Source organism: Malaclemys terrapin, chromosome 6 (assembly GCF_027887155.1).
Source record: "Malaclemys terrapin pileata isolate rMalTer1 chromosome 6, rMalTer1.hap1, whole genome shotgun sequence".
Taxonomy (NCBI): Eukaryota; Metazoa; Chordata; order Testudines; family Emydidae; genus Malaclemys; species Malaclemys terrapin.
Genome location: NC_071510.1, coordinates 81,946,650 through 81,964,587, shown reverse-complemented (window position 1 = coordinate 81,964,587; position 17,938 = coordinate 81,946,650). Strand labels below are relative to the sequence as shown.

The following is a 17,938-nucleotide window of genomic DNA, read 5'->3' as shown; positions in this document are numbered from 1 at the left end:
ACATTGTTTCGTTATTTGCATTTTATTTTATTATTTCTGTTTGCAATACATCCTATTCATGTTTTCAAAATAAAGATTAAGGGCCCTTTAGCCAGAAGTGCTGAGCATCCACAATCTCAGTGTAGTTAATGGGAGCTGAGTGCACAGTACTTCTGAAAATCATGCCTGAAGATAGGAGACAAAGGGAGTCAGAGATCAGAAAGCAGCCAGATATGTCCAGCTGATAATTCCCCCAGGGTGAGGGAACTCTCAGCTGGTGTAGTGTGTTCCTGCCCCACTCAGTCACAATTTTGGGCATGTCAGGGTTAGGGAGATAGTATGGCCAGAACTCATACGCTCTGGCTGTGCTCAGCAGATGTATAGTCCTTTAGGGACCTTTGCCAGCTGGTGAAGGATGAGCACCCTCCTGGGTACTCTCACCTATGCTGGGGCCTACGGTGGAACAGATCCATCCTGGGAACCGGGGAACTATAACTGACTCCTGACAACCATCTTTCTCTGTCTCACCAAATTGAAACATAGTTAATCAGAGAATCTGGGCCAAGAACTTCTTCTTGAATACTGCAAGAGAAAGTTGTCCGGCATAAAAATATCAAGATACCATCCTTTCTATAAACTAAAGGAATAATTCAGAGAGACAATATTGTTTCCAATTCAGACTAAACTACTGGTGCAGTTAAATACACCTGCTCTCTTTTATAAATATCCCTTTCTGTCACTTATTTTGTTTTTTTACCCATACTCCCCAACTTTTCAAAATACAACTATATCTGTGTAAAGTACCTAGTTATCAGAGCAGATAGTTTTTTGTTTGTCACTTTTCAATGCAAAATATCCAAGAAATGTGTGACTGCAGACTGAGGCAGTGGATCTGAACCCACTCACTTGCCACATAAGTTGGCAGTAAGTCTAGGGAGTTATATCAGTGTAAAGTTGGTGGGAAATCATTTGGTGTGTCTAGACAAATGAGCTCATGACCTGGGGTCTTTCATTTATAACATATAAAGTGCTGCTGTGCAAGTGCTATGTTTTATTGGGCTACACTATTATAACCTTCCTCACAATAAGGAACAGTTCTCCAGAAGTTAGTGGGACTAGTCATAGGTTAAGTTAGTATTCAATGTAAGTAAGTGCATCATAATGTAGTCCATGATGATTTCTCAATATTGAGCTATCCTTACTCAGGTTGAGAAGTACCTTACTCCACAAATAGCCCCATTGATATCAGTGGGAGTATTTGGGTAGTAGGATACCATATAATGTGGTGAAGAAGGCCCATAATTTGCTATTATCCTCTGGAATATGGTCCTGGAGTGTCTAGCAGAAAGAACAGATTTCCTATTTGCTACTCCCGCACTTTTGTGCTCTGGCTAAAGTTTCCTTTTGTTTCATCTCTTTCCTGCTCTGCTATTCTGACTGTGGTCCACCTGCTCTCAAGGTGCTGCATTTTTGTTTTAAACTTAAAGCAAAGTTTGGCTTCCCTACTGCTGAATCTCTGCAGACACTCGCATAGCTTATCCTGTTTACTGAATGCAGCTGTGCTCACGGATTGCCAAAATGGCACATATGCGTTTGTTAGTAGACATCCCTCACTGGGGTAATACAACAAGACTTTTTCTTTTTCTTTCCAAGTTCCCAAAGCAAAACAAATGTTTTCTTCATTATCAGCAACATTGCTTTTCAAAACTGAGATCCCTGTCCAAATGTTTGTGATTACTGTTTCCTCAGCTGACTCACTTTTTTCTCTGAGTTGTAGTACCTTGCGAAAGCAGAATGGTGGAGAAAGGTTTATTGCAAGGATTCTCTTTTGAAACAGGCAGTTTCTAGCTTATATCTCACAGCTGGGGGGATTTGAATATTTACTAGAGATGCAGTTTCACTTTGAGATGTCTGGTCTAATGGGACTCTGATTTTCATTCATTACCTGAATCCAGAGACACCGATAGAGTTCACAGCTGAGCAAGTCACTTTACATTCTAGTATCTGTGCTTCAGCTTTTGGTTTCTTAAGCCTCTTATGGAATTTGTTTGAAGACATGGCAGCTACTGGCAGCAACCGATTGCTGCTGTTGAAAAAGCTCTACCTGCCCATATACTTTACTGAAGGGGCACATTTTAAATGCAGTGTTTGGAGAGTTATACAGCTACAATTGCTGTTATGAGGAACAGAAGTGTGTGGGTAACTCCTGGCACACATCTCTGAAAACAAACCTCTAAATTATAATAAACCTTTGGCCAAACAAGGCAACTTTTAAAACACCATAAACATAGCAAGCAGTGTTTCAGACTTTCCAACACATTTTGAGATCAGCTTACAGAAAACTGTGATTACCTTCCAGGAAATAAAGCGTATGCATGCAATGTAGTCTGGCTAAGTCCTCCCACATCAATTGTTCACAAGTGGGCACAGATCAGATTGGAAACGTACTGCCGTCGCTGCCGCTAGACTCCCATGTGCAGTAAAGGCATAAGCCATTATATAGCTCTCCTGCTAATACACGTGTGTATCTCTCACAGCAGTGTCAATGGGAGGTATGCACATTGGCAATAGAATAATGGACTGATTCAACTCTATGTAATGCAGTGATGAATCAGGCTTTACGTATTTCATTGCTTTTTGGTTGGGTTGGTTTGCATTTCCTATAGCTTGCTTACTTACTGAAAGAATAATTTTATATATAACTATATAGTGATACAAACAAAGAAAAACCTAATTTACCACATGCTGTCACTAAGGCCTTAACTACAGTGGGATTTCAGTGTCTGCTTAGCTGCACCAGTCCAGGCTTCTAGCATAGGCACCATTTACAGCAATGCAGCAACCTTGCAGTCTATCCTGGTTTGAAATGCCCATGTCTCCGTTAGGCGTTTGCATTAGCGCAATCTCACTGGTGGCTGAAATCCCATTGTAGGCAAAGCCTTAGTTTTCTGGGAAGAATATTCACCCATGATCTTCTGAGGCTGGTAAACAAATGACAGTCCCTCTTTTCTTCAAGGTTAATAACAATTGCTTAGGCTAAAGAGAAGAATTTTGATACAGTGTGTGTTTCTAGCATTGGTGGTAGGTCAAGGCCTCATATTACTTACTATTTTGAACTTTAGTCTCCCTGGTGCTGAAGCCTCACTGCCCCCTCAAACACTATTTAGCTGGCTTCCCTGGTGGATAGTCACTGGATTGGGATGGCCCAATTCTGTGTAATCCCCGCGCCCTCTCTCTGTGCGTTACATCTGCTTGTTGTTATTTGACTTCCTTTCTGTGAGATGAGGCTCCTAAATAAGATGAGTAATAACATTTGAAGCATCCACCATGAAGGATACAACACAATTAGTCAGTGCTGTGTGGTTAAACGAAAGCTCTAGACAGCTGCAGACAGACCAAACTTAAAAACTGCCCAGATCGTGGAGATTAACTTCCAACTGCTGCATGTGCCTACATCATTGGAGCTAGAAAAAAACCTCAGTATTGTAGATTACATATTCCATAGCTGAGATTCTTTAAAGTATGAGCAATTTCTTTATAGCTTGACTTGTCCAATATAAAAATGTACATGTATTTTACTGCGGTATGGCAATTGCTTTGACACATGACCTCCAGTTAAAAGCTAAGGAATGTGCTAGTTAAGGAATTGGCACACGTGGTATAAATATCTGGCTACTGCTCCCTCACATGCAGCTGGAGTCCCTTGGGTCAAATTGTGCCATTGACTTTTAAGCAAAAATCCCAATCTCCCTCCCCACCAAGTTCCCCAAATAAATGTAATTTATACACAACTTCTACATCATTGCATTGGGAGTGATGCAGAACTGTGTGGGGGAATCCTTAGGTAGTGGAAAGCTGGCTCTGTGCCTTCTGGCAGAGGGACCATGGGGGATCAGTGGGGGGTTGAGCCAGGGGCACGTTCATACGTTTGGAAAGATGTGGGGTGAGAGCATGCTATGCTCTGGTGATCCTCAGATGGTGAAGTGGTACTATTCCAACCAGCATAACTCAGAGCAGTCTTTAGATTTCACGAAATCATGCTGGGACTACCTTTCCCGAAACCAACTCCTCCTCAAAGACATTTCCTGCATCAAACCCTAGGAGCTGGTTCACTTTTTCTATACCCTTCTTACCATAAAACTATTTTCCATGTGATCACTTTGTACAGTGAAATCACAGAACCAAAATAAATATGGAAGTTTTACACCATCTGTTCTGTCTGTGGCTGCCTTAGCTTGACACTGTAGTTGACATCAATCCTAGCAACTGCTACAATTCCAAAGCTCACGTTTATTTCTCTTTAGCTGAATTGAAATATTGGCTGTTGTGAGCTCCTATCTATAGTGTATTCTTATCAGTACCACTCCTCATCCAAGCACAGACAATGTGCAGTTCATTACTTTATATTCCAGCTTTACAGCTGTCTTTAGAAATTGATACCTCAAGTTTACTTAAGTCTACTCCCTTTTTTTGGCCAACCTTAATCTTTGCTGAGATAGCAGTTCAACTTTGCATCTGCTAGCTGAACAATGACAGTTACTTTTCTCCATGGCCATTTTCAACCACAGTCCTTCATAGTAATGGAACAGAGTAACTCAAAGAATTATTTGATGAAGTAAGCAAAAAAAAAATCAAATAAAAAGTACAGCACCACTGCAATCTTATGTTCAAGCAGAGCACCTATGTGTAATTATTTCAGAGTTATGGGATAATAATGCCCTTTTGGGATATTCAAGATCCAGCATATGTGATAGTACCCACCAAAAACCTCCAGATTAACAAGCAAAGCATAATTTTCCTTATGACCAGTGGTGAAATTTAGTAAATAAAAGTACCTAAGAATTGAATAAGAATTACAGGATCAGTGATTTTTTTTTTCCATCTGTGGGGCTTAGGTTGTGTGTCTTCCTGAGCCTTTAAATAGCAGAATCCTCTGTCCACTTGCATAAAACTCAAGTGTGTGCATTTCTTGCATATTTTAAGGGGTGTTTTTTGTTTACTTGTCACAGATACAGAGACTTGTGATTACGGTTGGCACAAGTTCCAAGGGCAATGCTACAAATACTTTGCCCATCGCCGCACATGGGATGCAGCTGAAAGAGAATGTCGTCTCCAGGGAGCCCACCTGACAAGCATCTTGTCTCATGAAGAGCAGATATTTGTGAACCGTATGTACCATTAGGATTCCTCTGAGCAACTCTGGATTGAGGATATATAAAGCTAGTAAAATATGCGAAGAAAACACCCTCCAAACCTCTGAATAGTTTTTGTATTTCCCTTCTAAAATATGCATCATCATTTGCTTTTTAAAAGGAAGACACCATATTCTCGACCGTTCCTTTTGCTGTTAATTTTGTATTAATCATTACCTGATCTTCAGAGAAAATCTACTTTTTACCCCTAAAGTTTTAGGTCCTGAGAAAAAGACAATAAAAGACAAAGAAGTTCAGCCCTTTATTCTGGAGACTTTATTCTAGGCTCATTGTTTAGACAATCTCGTTCTCCAGGCCATCTTAAATACTGTTTCACAAGCACAAAGCATCAGTCACTTCATGTTACATTACAAGACAGATTCAGCTCTGTGGTACTCTTCACAGCATCAGGTGCTGCCTGCACAAACTGAGTAATGCTATTGATTAAAATATTTGGAGAGGGTTATTTTCTAATAGTCCTCATTAATTGTACTAATGCTTGGGTCAGGTATTCAGTCCCTGAATATCATGTTGTAAGAAAACTCTTTGGAGCTCTCATGGTACGTCTATGTGGGGATAAAAGACGCATTGCACGGCCATGACTGTCCCGGGTCAGCTGACTCGTGCTGGCAGGGCTCGGGCTGTGTAACTAAAAATCTCTGTTTAGACATTCGGGTTCAGGCTAGAGCCCGAGCTCTGGGACCCTCCACCCTCTCAGGGTCCCAGAGCTCGGGCTCCAGCCCAGGTCCAAACATCTACATGGAGATTTTTCACCCCCAGAGTCCAAGCCCCAGAGCCTGAATCAGCTGATCTGGGCCAGCCAGGAGTTTTTTATCCTGTGTAGACATACCCTCTTAGTGCAGTTGGCAGTGACTCCTGACAAGTCTGCAGGTCTCTGACTTTCTGCCACAGAGTTTGGCACGTCTCTCCTGTAAATGTCACGGAAAAACTTTTGACATTACTAAGGAAAAGAAAATACTTATTTAATTATAGTAAACTGGTGAGGCAGTTTTTTTTCCCCATTTAATTGTCTGCCTGACATTTAAACTACATGGCTAGGTAGAAAGCAAATCTGATCTTTTGGGATGTGCAGGATAAAAGGAAGATAGGCAATAGTTTAAAACAATTAGGTGAGAGACTATATTTCTGTAGATTTCCTGAATTAAAATAAAAAGACTAAAAAAAGAGCCTGTAAATATTTGTTTGCATGCTTAGTGAAAGCTATTTAAGAACAGGAAGTCTGATTCATTCTGTGAAAATTCCTTATATTCTTTGATGAATTTTCTCCCTTTTATGGGAAAGTTAATAAAAATATCTTTGTGGTTCCTTTCCTGTTAGGTGTTGGGCATGACTACCAGTGGATTGGCCTCAATGATAAGATGTTTGAGCATGACTTCCGCTGGACTGATGGCAGCACACTGGTAAGATGTCTTAAAAAGAAGAAGTTAATTAAAAAGCCTTTTGGTGGTTTATCAAATACCCATTGGAAATGGAAAAAAATAGGGCAAATTCCAGAATCAATACAGAAGCCAAATGTTTACCCCAACAAACTTCCTTGCTTGGGATTGCTACCTTTTCTTCTTCAGTAGTGTTGAAAAGCTGCTGTACAAATCCACCCCGACGCTGTTCCAAAGAGATTACATTCTGAGACATTTATCATATAAGGCCCAGATTCTGATCCCTGGTGGAACTGCTTTGTGCTTATTTGCTGGTACCAAAAGGCTGTAAAGTTGATGTATTCAGCTGCCTGATGAGTCCCTCAGCATGGGGGAATTCTCAGGTTGTATAGGGTGGGCATAATGGTTCCTATATCTCTCCTGCTTCTGGCCTCCTACGGAGAGGACATTCTTAGGGTAAAGGAGACATAGGGCATGTCTACCCTGCAGTTTTAAATTGACCTATATAATTTCTGTGGTGGCTGATGTCCACACCACCCTCCTTCTGTCGGTGGTGTGTATCCTCACCAGAGCACTTCTACTGACTGAAGATGGGCAGTATGGGGAGCTGAGAAATCAGGCTCCCTGCCAGGAGCCCAGTTGCCCCCGGGCTTGTTGCCTCCCCTCTACCAGCCAGGAGCGGGAGAAAGCCACCCAGACCATCTCACCTCTGGTGGGGAGATCCATTCCTGGAGTCTGGTCAGCTGCCATGCTCCCAGTGGGGAGCCTAAAGCTGGGGTGGGGGGAAAGAGAGGAGAGGCAGCCGGGCTCCCTGCCAGGAGCTGGGAGCTTCAGTGCAGCCAAGCTTCCAGAAGGGAGCAGGGAGCTGGGACTCCAGGGGGCAGAGCTCCCTGTGGGGAGCGGGGAGCCCTGAGGACAGCCCAAGTTAGGAGCCTAGATGGTAGTCCAACTTGGAGTGGAGACCCAGCAGCAGCCCAGCTGAGGAGTCTGGAGCCATGAAATTGACAAGACAGCCAATAGCCAATGTAAGTAACACAGATATTATAGAGATATTATGTCAGTATAGTGGGGCACTTACATTGGTGGGACAAGGCTGTAGTGTGTACACTGACATAATTAGGTTGATGTAAGCTGCCTTACATTGGCCTGTGTAGTGTAGACCAGGCCATAGAAGCAGCTCCTTTGCACTCAAGTAATCCCTGGAAGATCACCCTGGGGCTGCTCTAAATCATGCTTTGAGACTGTTTTAAAGCATGGCAATCCTACAGTTGGAAGGGAGGTAAAGACATCTTAAAACCACCTCTACACACCTCCTTCCTGGCCTGCAGTGGGTGTAGAAGGTCTGGACCCAATGCTCTATCCCTAAGATTTTGGAGTACTATTGATACTTTTTATAGCATCAAAGCAATAAAGAATAAAACAAGTAGGTGCAGAAAGAAAACATTCTCTCCCCACCTTCAGCTAAACTAACTCAACCATCTGTCTGCTAGATTTGATTCAGTATCATCCAAGCCAAAGTATTCAATCTCTTCTTTAGACAAGACAGGTGATTTATGGCCAGTTTAACACCCATTGATACACACTATATAAACAGATTGGTCATGCTTATTTTTCCATTTGTGAATCCTTCTATAACCAGGAAACATCTGGTCCTCAGGTCACATACATAGACTATGATCACTACTGCTTATCACATAGATATGGTGTCTTTAGTAAGAAAGCTGAAACAAAGCTGATTTGATTAATTGCCACTTGATTTAAATAGAGGTTTAAAGGCCTTTACAAGATCAGTGTTTTGTGAATGATCCATTTCTTGAAGAACTGTTGTGTGCTGCTGGTGAGAGTACAGAGAAAAGAAAAGAAAAATCAAACTTTAATCTCATGTGCTTGCTTTAGTGCTGGAACAAATGTGCTTAATTGTGCCTGGAGGCACAATGTCTCTTGGAGTGTAGGGAGAGGAAGTCTGCTACTCTACATCACTTCCTCCTCTTTACCTATTCTTGGAAGTCTAGCACCTTTGGCTGCATCAGATTTGCATAGTCCTTGTACTCCATTCACTTTGTTGATCCCTCTTCCCCTAAGCACTTTGATAGGGTCAGGCATAATCTAGCTCTATCTGTGGGATCAGCATATCTTCGCACTGGTAAATACTAAGGGAGTTGTAAACGTACACATTGCAAAAGCAAGTTTGGTGTGACACAAACTGATAAAATCCAGGAAATCAAAAGCCAGAGCTGATGCTCTATTTGCAACTCATGCTGCTGGGCAAAGACGGGTGTTAAGTTTTTGCTTTAACTTTAAATTTAAGAAGAGAAGACATTCCCAGCACAGTATAAGACCATCTGCTGAACAGGCCTTTTTTTTTTTTTTTTTTTTTTAATTGATCTTTATGCCACTTTCCTGCTTTTTTTACAACATCTCTCAATCCTTTCCTTTGGGACCAATCTGTGTGTCTCCTGAACTCATTTGTACTCATTGATTCAAATGCTTTCCATGGCCATTTATTCCATGTGTTAATTATTCTGTGCATGCGGTGACTCTGCTTGAGTTTCCTGTTTGCTCACAGTATCCTAATTTTTAGATTATTTTCCATAATTTCTGCCCCCTTCACTGGACTATATCACTATTAATTGTTGGACTGCTAAATAAATGTCCCAGTTACATCTCGATCAAATGCATAAGCACTGTCCCTGAATGTACCAGGTGCATCTTCAAATTCCATTGGTTTGAATAAAGTATTAGCCCTATAAATCCAATTTATAGTCATGAAAACTGACATTACATCACCATAAGTAAGGTTACAAGAAGAAGAAAGTCAGACATCTGTCCTCTTAACTTCAGTTTCTTAGATTAGAGAGGAGTCTGCCTATAAAATGTGATCCTAAGCTATCCTGAACTTTGGGGGATAGCGGAGGCTTATCTCTAATTGAGATCTGGTATTGTCTTTGCTGTGCTATGCTCAGAGCAACATAGCAATATTGTCCTTCTAGAGTGCTTCTTAGATCTGTTGATTTTAAGACACCAGTTTACCCAGTCAGCTGAGGGTTGCTCTGGCATTAGAATTGTCTTGGGAATGAGGCTGGAGTGTTGTACTGCACCAGTGTTCTCTGACTGGATTAAAGACTAGTTGACTATTGCCAGAGGGCCAAACCAGTCTTCAGTTGGCCTCACAGTGTTAAGGATATCAAGGTGATGTAAAGCTGCTTTTGTCTCACTGCCCATTTGAAGATTATGCCCATAGTTCCTTTAAATTAACCTTCTGAAATAGGTGATGATAATGGAAATGGAAATCCTGACACATTCTTAGCCAGTGCTGCCCAAATGAAATAACTATAGTATATATTTCAACATCACCAAGATTTCTCCTTCACTTAGGGCACGTCTACACTTGCTATTTAAAGTGGAAAAAGTCCCTTTTTTGCACAAAAACCATGGGAGCATCTACACTTGTCAATAACTTTGTAGTAAAACTCAGAAGTTTCACCGCAAAAAGAAAACCACCTCCATGAGAGGCGTGCAGCTCTTACCGGTAATGCTTTTGTGGTGATGTGCAAGTGAAGACACAGTCTTCCTGTTTACAGAGCTTTTCGGCTCCAGAGGATATCCCACAGTGCCTAGGTGACCACTCTGGCCAGCAGCTCTGCTGCTCTGGCGCCAGATAAAGAGACATCCCACCTTTACCCCTGTAAAGCTCCAGGAACTTTGAAACTCCCCCTTCCTGTTTTCTTGGCAAGCGCTCACTTATCATCTGGCCAGGTGACAATGCCTGTTCCATGGAGCAAATGATCCCCTGCTTGGAGCAATGCTGAGCTCCTGGAGCTGATCAGTGCAGGGACCCAGGATGCTCCGTGATCACCCCCTCCCCTTCCCACAAGATCTATCATCAAAATGGAGAGAGCTGCACTGTGGGGTAGCTGCCCTCAGTGCACTGCTCTCATCAGTGATGGAAGTGCTGCAAATGTGAACATTCTCTGACGCCTGTGGAAATAAGTGAGTACACAAACCAGCACTTTTCTTTCACTGGTTCACTATCACCGGTGAAACTGACAGCGCAAAAACTCTGCAAGTGTAGACATAGCCTAATATATTCATTCTGGGCAAAGACAGCAAGAATTAGGAATCTGTGAACCTCAAACTCTACCACTGGAGATTGGGGAATGAGGTTTGATGCACATTTTCCATGGAGATGAGGAAATCTACAATATCATTATTCAATCTATTGAAGGTGGCATGTATTTTATTAGCACAGTTTCTGGAAAAAGGCTCAAATGTACTTTTTATTTGCACCTAAAAGATATTTAAAACAGTGAATTAAATGGAAGGAAATCGGGACTTTCTTTTGACATTTTCAATTTATAGCCATCATAGGTTGTGTTTTTCCAGATTTTTTTAACTGTAAGTGCCAACCACGTTAAATATGATCAGGGTTGGACATAAATATATGCTTACGTTGATGATTGTGTACCAGGACTAAAGCCATCCCTTGGATGTGCACATCCATTTCTAACTGACTTCAATGAGAACTAATCCAAAACCAAAATGTTGGCCTTGCTTTCTCTCAATTCCACTACCCAAAAAGAGAGAGAAAAATTCTCTATACTGTCCCTGTAAGCTCATGTGAGATCAGCGCTGAGATGTTAACATGATGAAATGTGATGGATGGATAAAATGAGCATTTTCATCAGTCTAGTAATGCAGAAAAGTTTAAGTGACAAGATACAGTTGAGGAAAAAAATCTGACATATATAATCAGATGAAAAGTTTCATTTCAATTCACTGAGAACTGTTGTGCAGGTTAGATAAAATCAGTTCACATCACTTCAGTGTTTTTTTTTTTTTTTTTAAAAAGTGTTTGGGAAGTTTCCAGCCAAGAGTTTAAAAAACAAAAGCTTAAGCTTCTATGTAAGATATCTACTTTTCAAAAGTACAGAACACCTATTAGCTCCCATTGGCAAGCACTCCGCATTTTTGAAAATCAAACCAGTTGTTTAGGTACTATTTTTCAAGAATCTATATGTAGTCAGCCCCTTTTGAAAATCTTGGCCTTCGTTTTTCTCATGAAAAATGGTCAGCTATTGGCAATTTATCAAAAGCAGCAACAATAAAACTGCTCTTCTTTTCCAGTGCATAGTTTTCATGCATCAGCTGGCATTTGTATGTGGTTAGCAATGACAACTCCAGTAAGTGAGGCAAGTCTTGGAATCCATGAAGATACAGGTTGTAAATATATGGACTGAATTTCTGAGAGAAAACACATAGGTCATTGACGAACCAAACAAGAACAAATGGATTCACTGTGAATGCAAGTAATATTTTTTCATGGCCCAAATGATGTTTATCCATCTGTCCATTGTTTCCTTTAAAAAATAACTTTTGTTTGTGATGGAGGATATATCCTAGAATAACAGAAATAGGCGTGTCTTATGCCCCCATATGGAAAAGAGAATTGTCCAGGTCACCTTGAACACCTATGTGGAATCTCATTGAAGTCAATGGGGTTCAGTGTGGATGTTGGGTCTGCCTTTGTTGTTTTCTTGGCAGGATTTGGTACTTAGACTTAAAGCTGCTTTCATGTAGTAGTTCTTTGTGGTTTCCTGTTGTGTGGACAAATAGCAGGATAACCTGAAAGTTTCATGAAAGCTTGAGTTGGCTAGATAAGATGACATATTCACTGGCACCAAGGTGCTTTTTTGGGCATGCCACTTTCCCTACAACCCACAGACATGCTCAGCTTGAAACAAGGGAGTACAAGAGAGTGGCTGTAAAATATTTCAGTGAGATCATAGAATTAGAGGACTGGAAGGGACCTAGAGAGGTCATCTAGTCCAGTCCCCTGCACTTATGGCAGGACTAAGTAATATCTAGGCCATCCCTGATAAGTGTTTGTCTAACCTGCTCTTAAAAGTCTCCAATGATGGAGATTCCATAACCTCCCTAGACAATTTATTCCAGTGCTTATTCCTGACAGGAAGTTTTTCCAATGTCCAGCGTAAACCTTCCTTGTTGCAATTTAAGCCCATTTCTTCTCGTCCTATCCTCAAAGGTTAAGGAGAACAAGTTTTCTCCCTCCTCCTTGTAAAAACCTTTTATGTACTTGAAAACTGTTATCATGTCCCCTCTCATTCTTCTCTTCTCCAGACTAAACGAACCCAATTTTTTCAATCTTCCCTCAGAGGTCATGTTTTCTAGACCTTTAATCATTTTGGTTGCTCTTCACAGGACTTTTTCCAGTTTGTCCACATCTTTCCTGAAATGTGGTGGCCAGAACTGGACAAAATACTCCAGTTGAGGCCTAATCAATGCAGAGTAGAGCAGGAAGAATTACTTATGTCTTGCTTACAACACTCCTGCTAATACATCCCAGAATGATGTTTGCTTTTTTTTTTTGCAACAGTGTTACACTATTCACTCATATTTAGTTTGTTATCCACTATGATTTCCAGATTCTTTTCTGCGGTACTCCTTCCTAGGCAGTCATTTCCGATTTTGTATGTGTGCAATTGATTGTTCCTTCCTAAGTAGAGTACTTTGCATTTGTCCTTATTGACTTTCATCCTATTTACTTCAGACCATTTCTCCATTTTGTCCAGTTCATTTTGAATTTCAATCCTATTCTCCAAAACACTTGCAACCCTTCTCAGCTTGGTATCGTGTGCAAACTTTATAAGTGTACTCTCTATTCCATTATCAAAATCATTGATGAAGATATTGAACAGAACTGGACCCAGAACTGATCCCTGTGGGACCCAACTCGATATGCACTTCCCAGCTTGACTATGAACCACTGATAACTACTCTCTGGGAACAGTTTTCCAACCAATTCTGCATCCACCTTACAGTAGCTCCATCTAGGTTGTATTTCCCTAGTTTGTTTATGAGAAGGTCATGCGAGACAGAATCATAAGCCTTATTAAAGTCAAGATATACCACATCTACCACTTCTCCCCATCCACAAGGCTTGTTACCCTGCCAAAGAAAGCTATTAAGTTGGTTTGACATGATTTGTTCTTGACAAATCCATGCTGACTGTTACTTATAACCTTATTATCATACACCCTAGGCATTGCAGAGCAAGTGCTCATTGAGACAGGTGTCAGTTTTCAACATATAAACTATTTTGCACATAACTGCCATTTTACTGTCCTGAATTTATAGACTTGGTCATATTTTATTTATATTTGACAAATTTATTTTTACTCCTAAAATATATGTGCTGAAAGCATCAGCACTAAGTTCTGGGCACTTCTTCACGTATTTAAAACATAATAACCAATACTTACACTGAACAGTGTGAATCTACTGCCAAATCACCAATATAATCATAATTTGCTCTGGCCTGTAACACCATTCAACTGAAGCAACAAACAACCCTGCCCAACATCATCCAGCCCTTCCTCCAAATTCCTGAGCAAATCATGACCATTGCAGCATGTCCAGAAAATTCACATGTCTAGGTAGTGGCAGACCATGCGAACAAGAAGCATTATGTGGAATTTAGGTGCTAGGTGGAGAACATTCTACCAGCAGTTCTCTCTCTTGTATATCAAGGGAGCTCCAGCTTCAGTGCCTCTGCTGATTGCAACTGTGTTAGAGCAGCATGAAAAGCAGATGTCTCTATACGATAACTTGGACCAAAAAAAAAAAACTTAGAGTTGTAAAGAAAAAAAACAACACCTTGAATTTCACCCAGAAGTCCAGTGCAACTCCCAGATCACAAGTGCTGTTTGATCCCAGCAAACAATTCTGTTTAATAAGTAGGCTACTGCTGTAAATGGTCTCAGGGAGAGATTATTGACCGATGCCACCAACACAATTTCAGATCAATAGCCGTGTCTAAAACCAGATGGACCACTATCAAGGAAATCTGCAGGCTACAAATATTGCCATAACTGCTTGGCTTCAATCTTCTCAATAATCTTTCCCAAAATAGGAGATTCCGTAGCAGCCTCTAGTTGGCGAGGTCCTCAGCATCAAGTGTTGTAGTCCTGTTAGTGAAGGAGTAGTGGCCAGAGTACTTCCAGAACTTCATTACGCAATACTGGCTGAAACTCAAGCAGAGTTTCCGCTCAAGACATTGCCCTGCACCCTGGAGGCAGCAGGCTGCATTTGAATTATATACTATTCCAGAGAGAATATGTTAACCATGGATTTAGAACCCATGACATATTACATGTCATATTGTCCTGTAGTTTGGAGTTTGTGTTCCTCCGACAAGGCTCTTTTCTGCTAGTTTCTAATTTATTTGGGAACTAAAACAGACATGTGTAAGAGTTTGTTTCACAAACATTTTTGCAAAATCAAAATAGTGATTTCCTTTTAAACATATTCCTATCTATTTCTATTCACTTTTCTGCAAGCACTTCTGTGAATATTTTTCCTTCACCAGAATGTATGGGTAGGATTTTTTATTCGTGCAAATAAAATATTTGTACGGCAACAGTTCAGGGAATAGGAATCATACCATGTGATTTAACTGACTAATCACACAGTTTGACTATTGAATGCTCATTGGAGTATTTGCTAAGAATTGTTTTTGAACAATCCACAGTTCCAAATATACTGTAAAAATATTACTAATAACAACCAAACAAACCTGGAAAAATCACAGTGGGACTATGAAGAGGGAAAAAGGACTAGAGTCCTGAAATAATTATTTGCAAGGAATAGGTAGACCATATTAAGGTGGATGATTGCATATCTTAAACCCTGCTCAGTTCAGCTAAGTTTAGGACAAAGTCAGCAACAAAGGTTGATAAGTGCAAGAAAGACTTAGAGATGAATATTACCAGTCCTAATCAGTTGGGACATTCTCTAAGCTATTTTTCAAAAGCCAATAAATAGATATTATGTGGCATTTGAAAATCTCATAGGGAAACTGAATTTTAATAGCAACCTTTATAGCCATAAAGCATACTCATCTAAATAGAAAAATCTGGTGTCACTTTTGGCAGTTTCTTCTCTTTGTATTTGGATTGCTAGCATTTCACCATTAAACACCCTTGCAAATAAGTAGAGTGGTGAATGAGCCCATTGGAATTATGTTTCAATGTTCCATGTTATGGATTAAGCACATATTGCTACTTGGGGTTGTGCTTCAGACCTCTGTCTATTCATATCCTTTGGAAAATGCTGTTGATAATTAGTGCTTTGTATGGTAGTGAGCTCACTTCCATTACACAAGATTAGTGCTGTGTTAAGGAGCTGGCTAGTGTCTGTGGCCAGATTGTCTGTCGCTCATAGAATGCTGGCAGCCAGGAAAGTAATGGGCATGTTGCCACTTTAACAACTGCCCAGAGACCTTACGTTAGTTTTTCTTCCCTTCAGCAAGAGTGTTATGCTTCATGTTTGTAATACTGGACTTCTTTGCCAGTGTTAGGTAGCCACATAAAAACAAAAGTTTCATTCTTTTAAAAACAAAGTCCTTCCTTATTCTTTTCTTTATTGGTCAGCGAATCAGACTGTTTTAACTTAAATCTATAACACCTCCCCTTCCAGAAAGAATAGCTGTATTGAACACAAAAGGACTTAAAAATACATAGAACTTTGTAGAGAGGTAGGCTGCCTGTGAGTTAAATAAAACAGATTAAAAAATACTGTGGTCAACTGCAAACACAAAGGCTATTGTGCCAGAGATCCATAGGTTTCTTGAAGACAGGGATTTTAAATCTACCAAATATTTTGATTTTCAGATATAACAGTCATTACAGCCCCTCTCTAAAATGCTCATTTGACCTGCTTAAGCCAGGAGAACTATGTATTATTATTATTTAAAGTACACCTCTACCTCGATATAACGCTGTCCTTGGGAGCCAAAAAAATCTTACCGCGTTATAGGTGAAACCACGTTATATCGAACTTGCTTTGATCTGCTGGAGTGCGCAGCCCCGCCCCTCCCGGAGCACTGCTTTACCGCGTTATATCAGTATTTGTGTTAGATCGGGTCATGTTATATCGGAATAGAGATTTATATTGTTTAATGGCAGATATGTTCTTAGCTCAGAATGTCTCAGGCTAGTAAGAAGCCTCTTAAACAAACTTTTTTGGGGAAGGGGTGGTCTCTCTTTTTATCCCAAAGGTCTAGGCAATTACTTCTGAGGCGCATTACATTTGGCTGTGGGTTGAAACTCATAGCAGCCTAAAACCTGCAATAACAGATGGAATAAATGACAAAATGGGGCATTTTTGGTGTGTGTGTCTCTAGTTAGTCACACATGCGAAAAATACAATTGTGTAGATTTTGATTTATATCATTACTTTAGTATAATTCCCAGAGTTCATGTACTCTACTAACATACCTCTGTCATACTTCTCAAAACAAAGATATCTTCCCGCTGGCAAATTAGTTTAATCAAGTTAGATTGGTCCTTCTACAACATTCACGTAGGGAAGACCTAAACATTAATTAAATTCCTATTCCTATTTTTAAAAAGCCAAATAAAGAGCAAAGTTATGTTAAATCATGATAATCATTTATATTGTGGACTTCATCCCAAAGATCCTAAAACATTTTGTACATACAGCACTTCTGATGGATGCAACTACTTCTTGGGTGGAGAGTGGCAGCCAGGTAGACAACTAGCATATTGCTCAAGCTGGGGATCATACACATACCTAGATAGTCGCTGTCTACATCAGAGACACTTTGTACACTGATGAAGTTCCAGGGGTTCACATTTCTCTAATGTAGCCTTAGCTAGTAGACAAAGACATCAAGGAAACTCCCCTCTTACCAACAGTGCCAGTATCTCATTAATTTCTGTATGGAGCAGTCTGAACTTCCTCTGAAAGTCCCCCTTATGCATACAAATAGAGCAAACTACATTGTCCTCACAAAGCTAAATATATGAAGCATGATGAAAACTAATCAATGAGGGCCTGATCCAAAGTCCAGTGAAGTCAGTGGGAGTCTTTCCATTGGCATCAATGGGCTTTGAATCAAGCATAGAAAGTTAATATCTTTTCAGTATCTTTTAAATTTTTTAGTTTTATTCAAACAAGATAGTGTAACACAGCAGCTGATTATTAATATCTAGGCATAGTAATGGGTAGACAGCTCCATCTAGTGGAAGTTTCCCATCATGCTCAACACAAAGTTTCTCCTTTTCATGAGTTCTCAAATAAAAAAAATAAGCCACGAAGCCAAACACACACCTAGCCTTGCAATACAAAATACAAGTTTCACACTGATTTTATACATCAGCTAGTCACTGGTTCTAAGCAGGGATTGGATCTTCATTATATGGCATTGGTAATATTCTCTCAAAAATATACATATTCTACTTTAGATGTAAATATTTATAGGGTATGCACGTGGTCTTTCTGGGATATTTCCAGAAAGACACGAACATGCGCTAACTAAGGCTCCTATCC

At 40.3% G+C, this 17,938-nt stretch overlaps 1 protein-coding gene across 3 annotated transcripts in view; it reads left to right on the top strand.

Moving 5' to 3' along the window:
• The window catches only part of VCAN (versican), a 139,016-nt gene that overhangs the window by 108,753 nt on the left and 12,325 nt on the right, over positions 1–17,938 (top strand). For all 3 annotated transcript variants that reach the window (XM_054031894.1, XM_054031892.1, XM_054031893.1), the window contains 2 exons: positions 4,989–5,147; positions 6,510–6,592. In XM_054031894.1, coding sequence (XP_053887869.1) covers positions 4,989–5,147; positions 6,510–6,592 — 242 coding nt within the window. The remainder of the gene's footprint in view (positions 1–4,988; positions 5,148–6,509; positions 6,593–17,938) is intronic.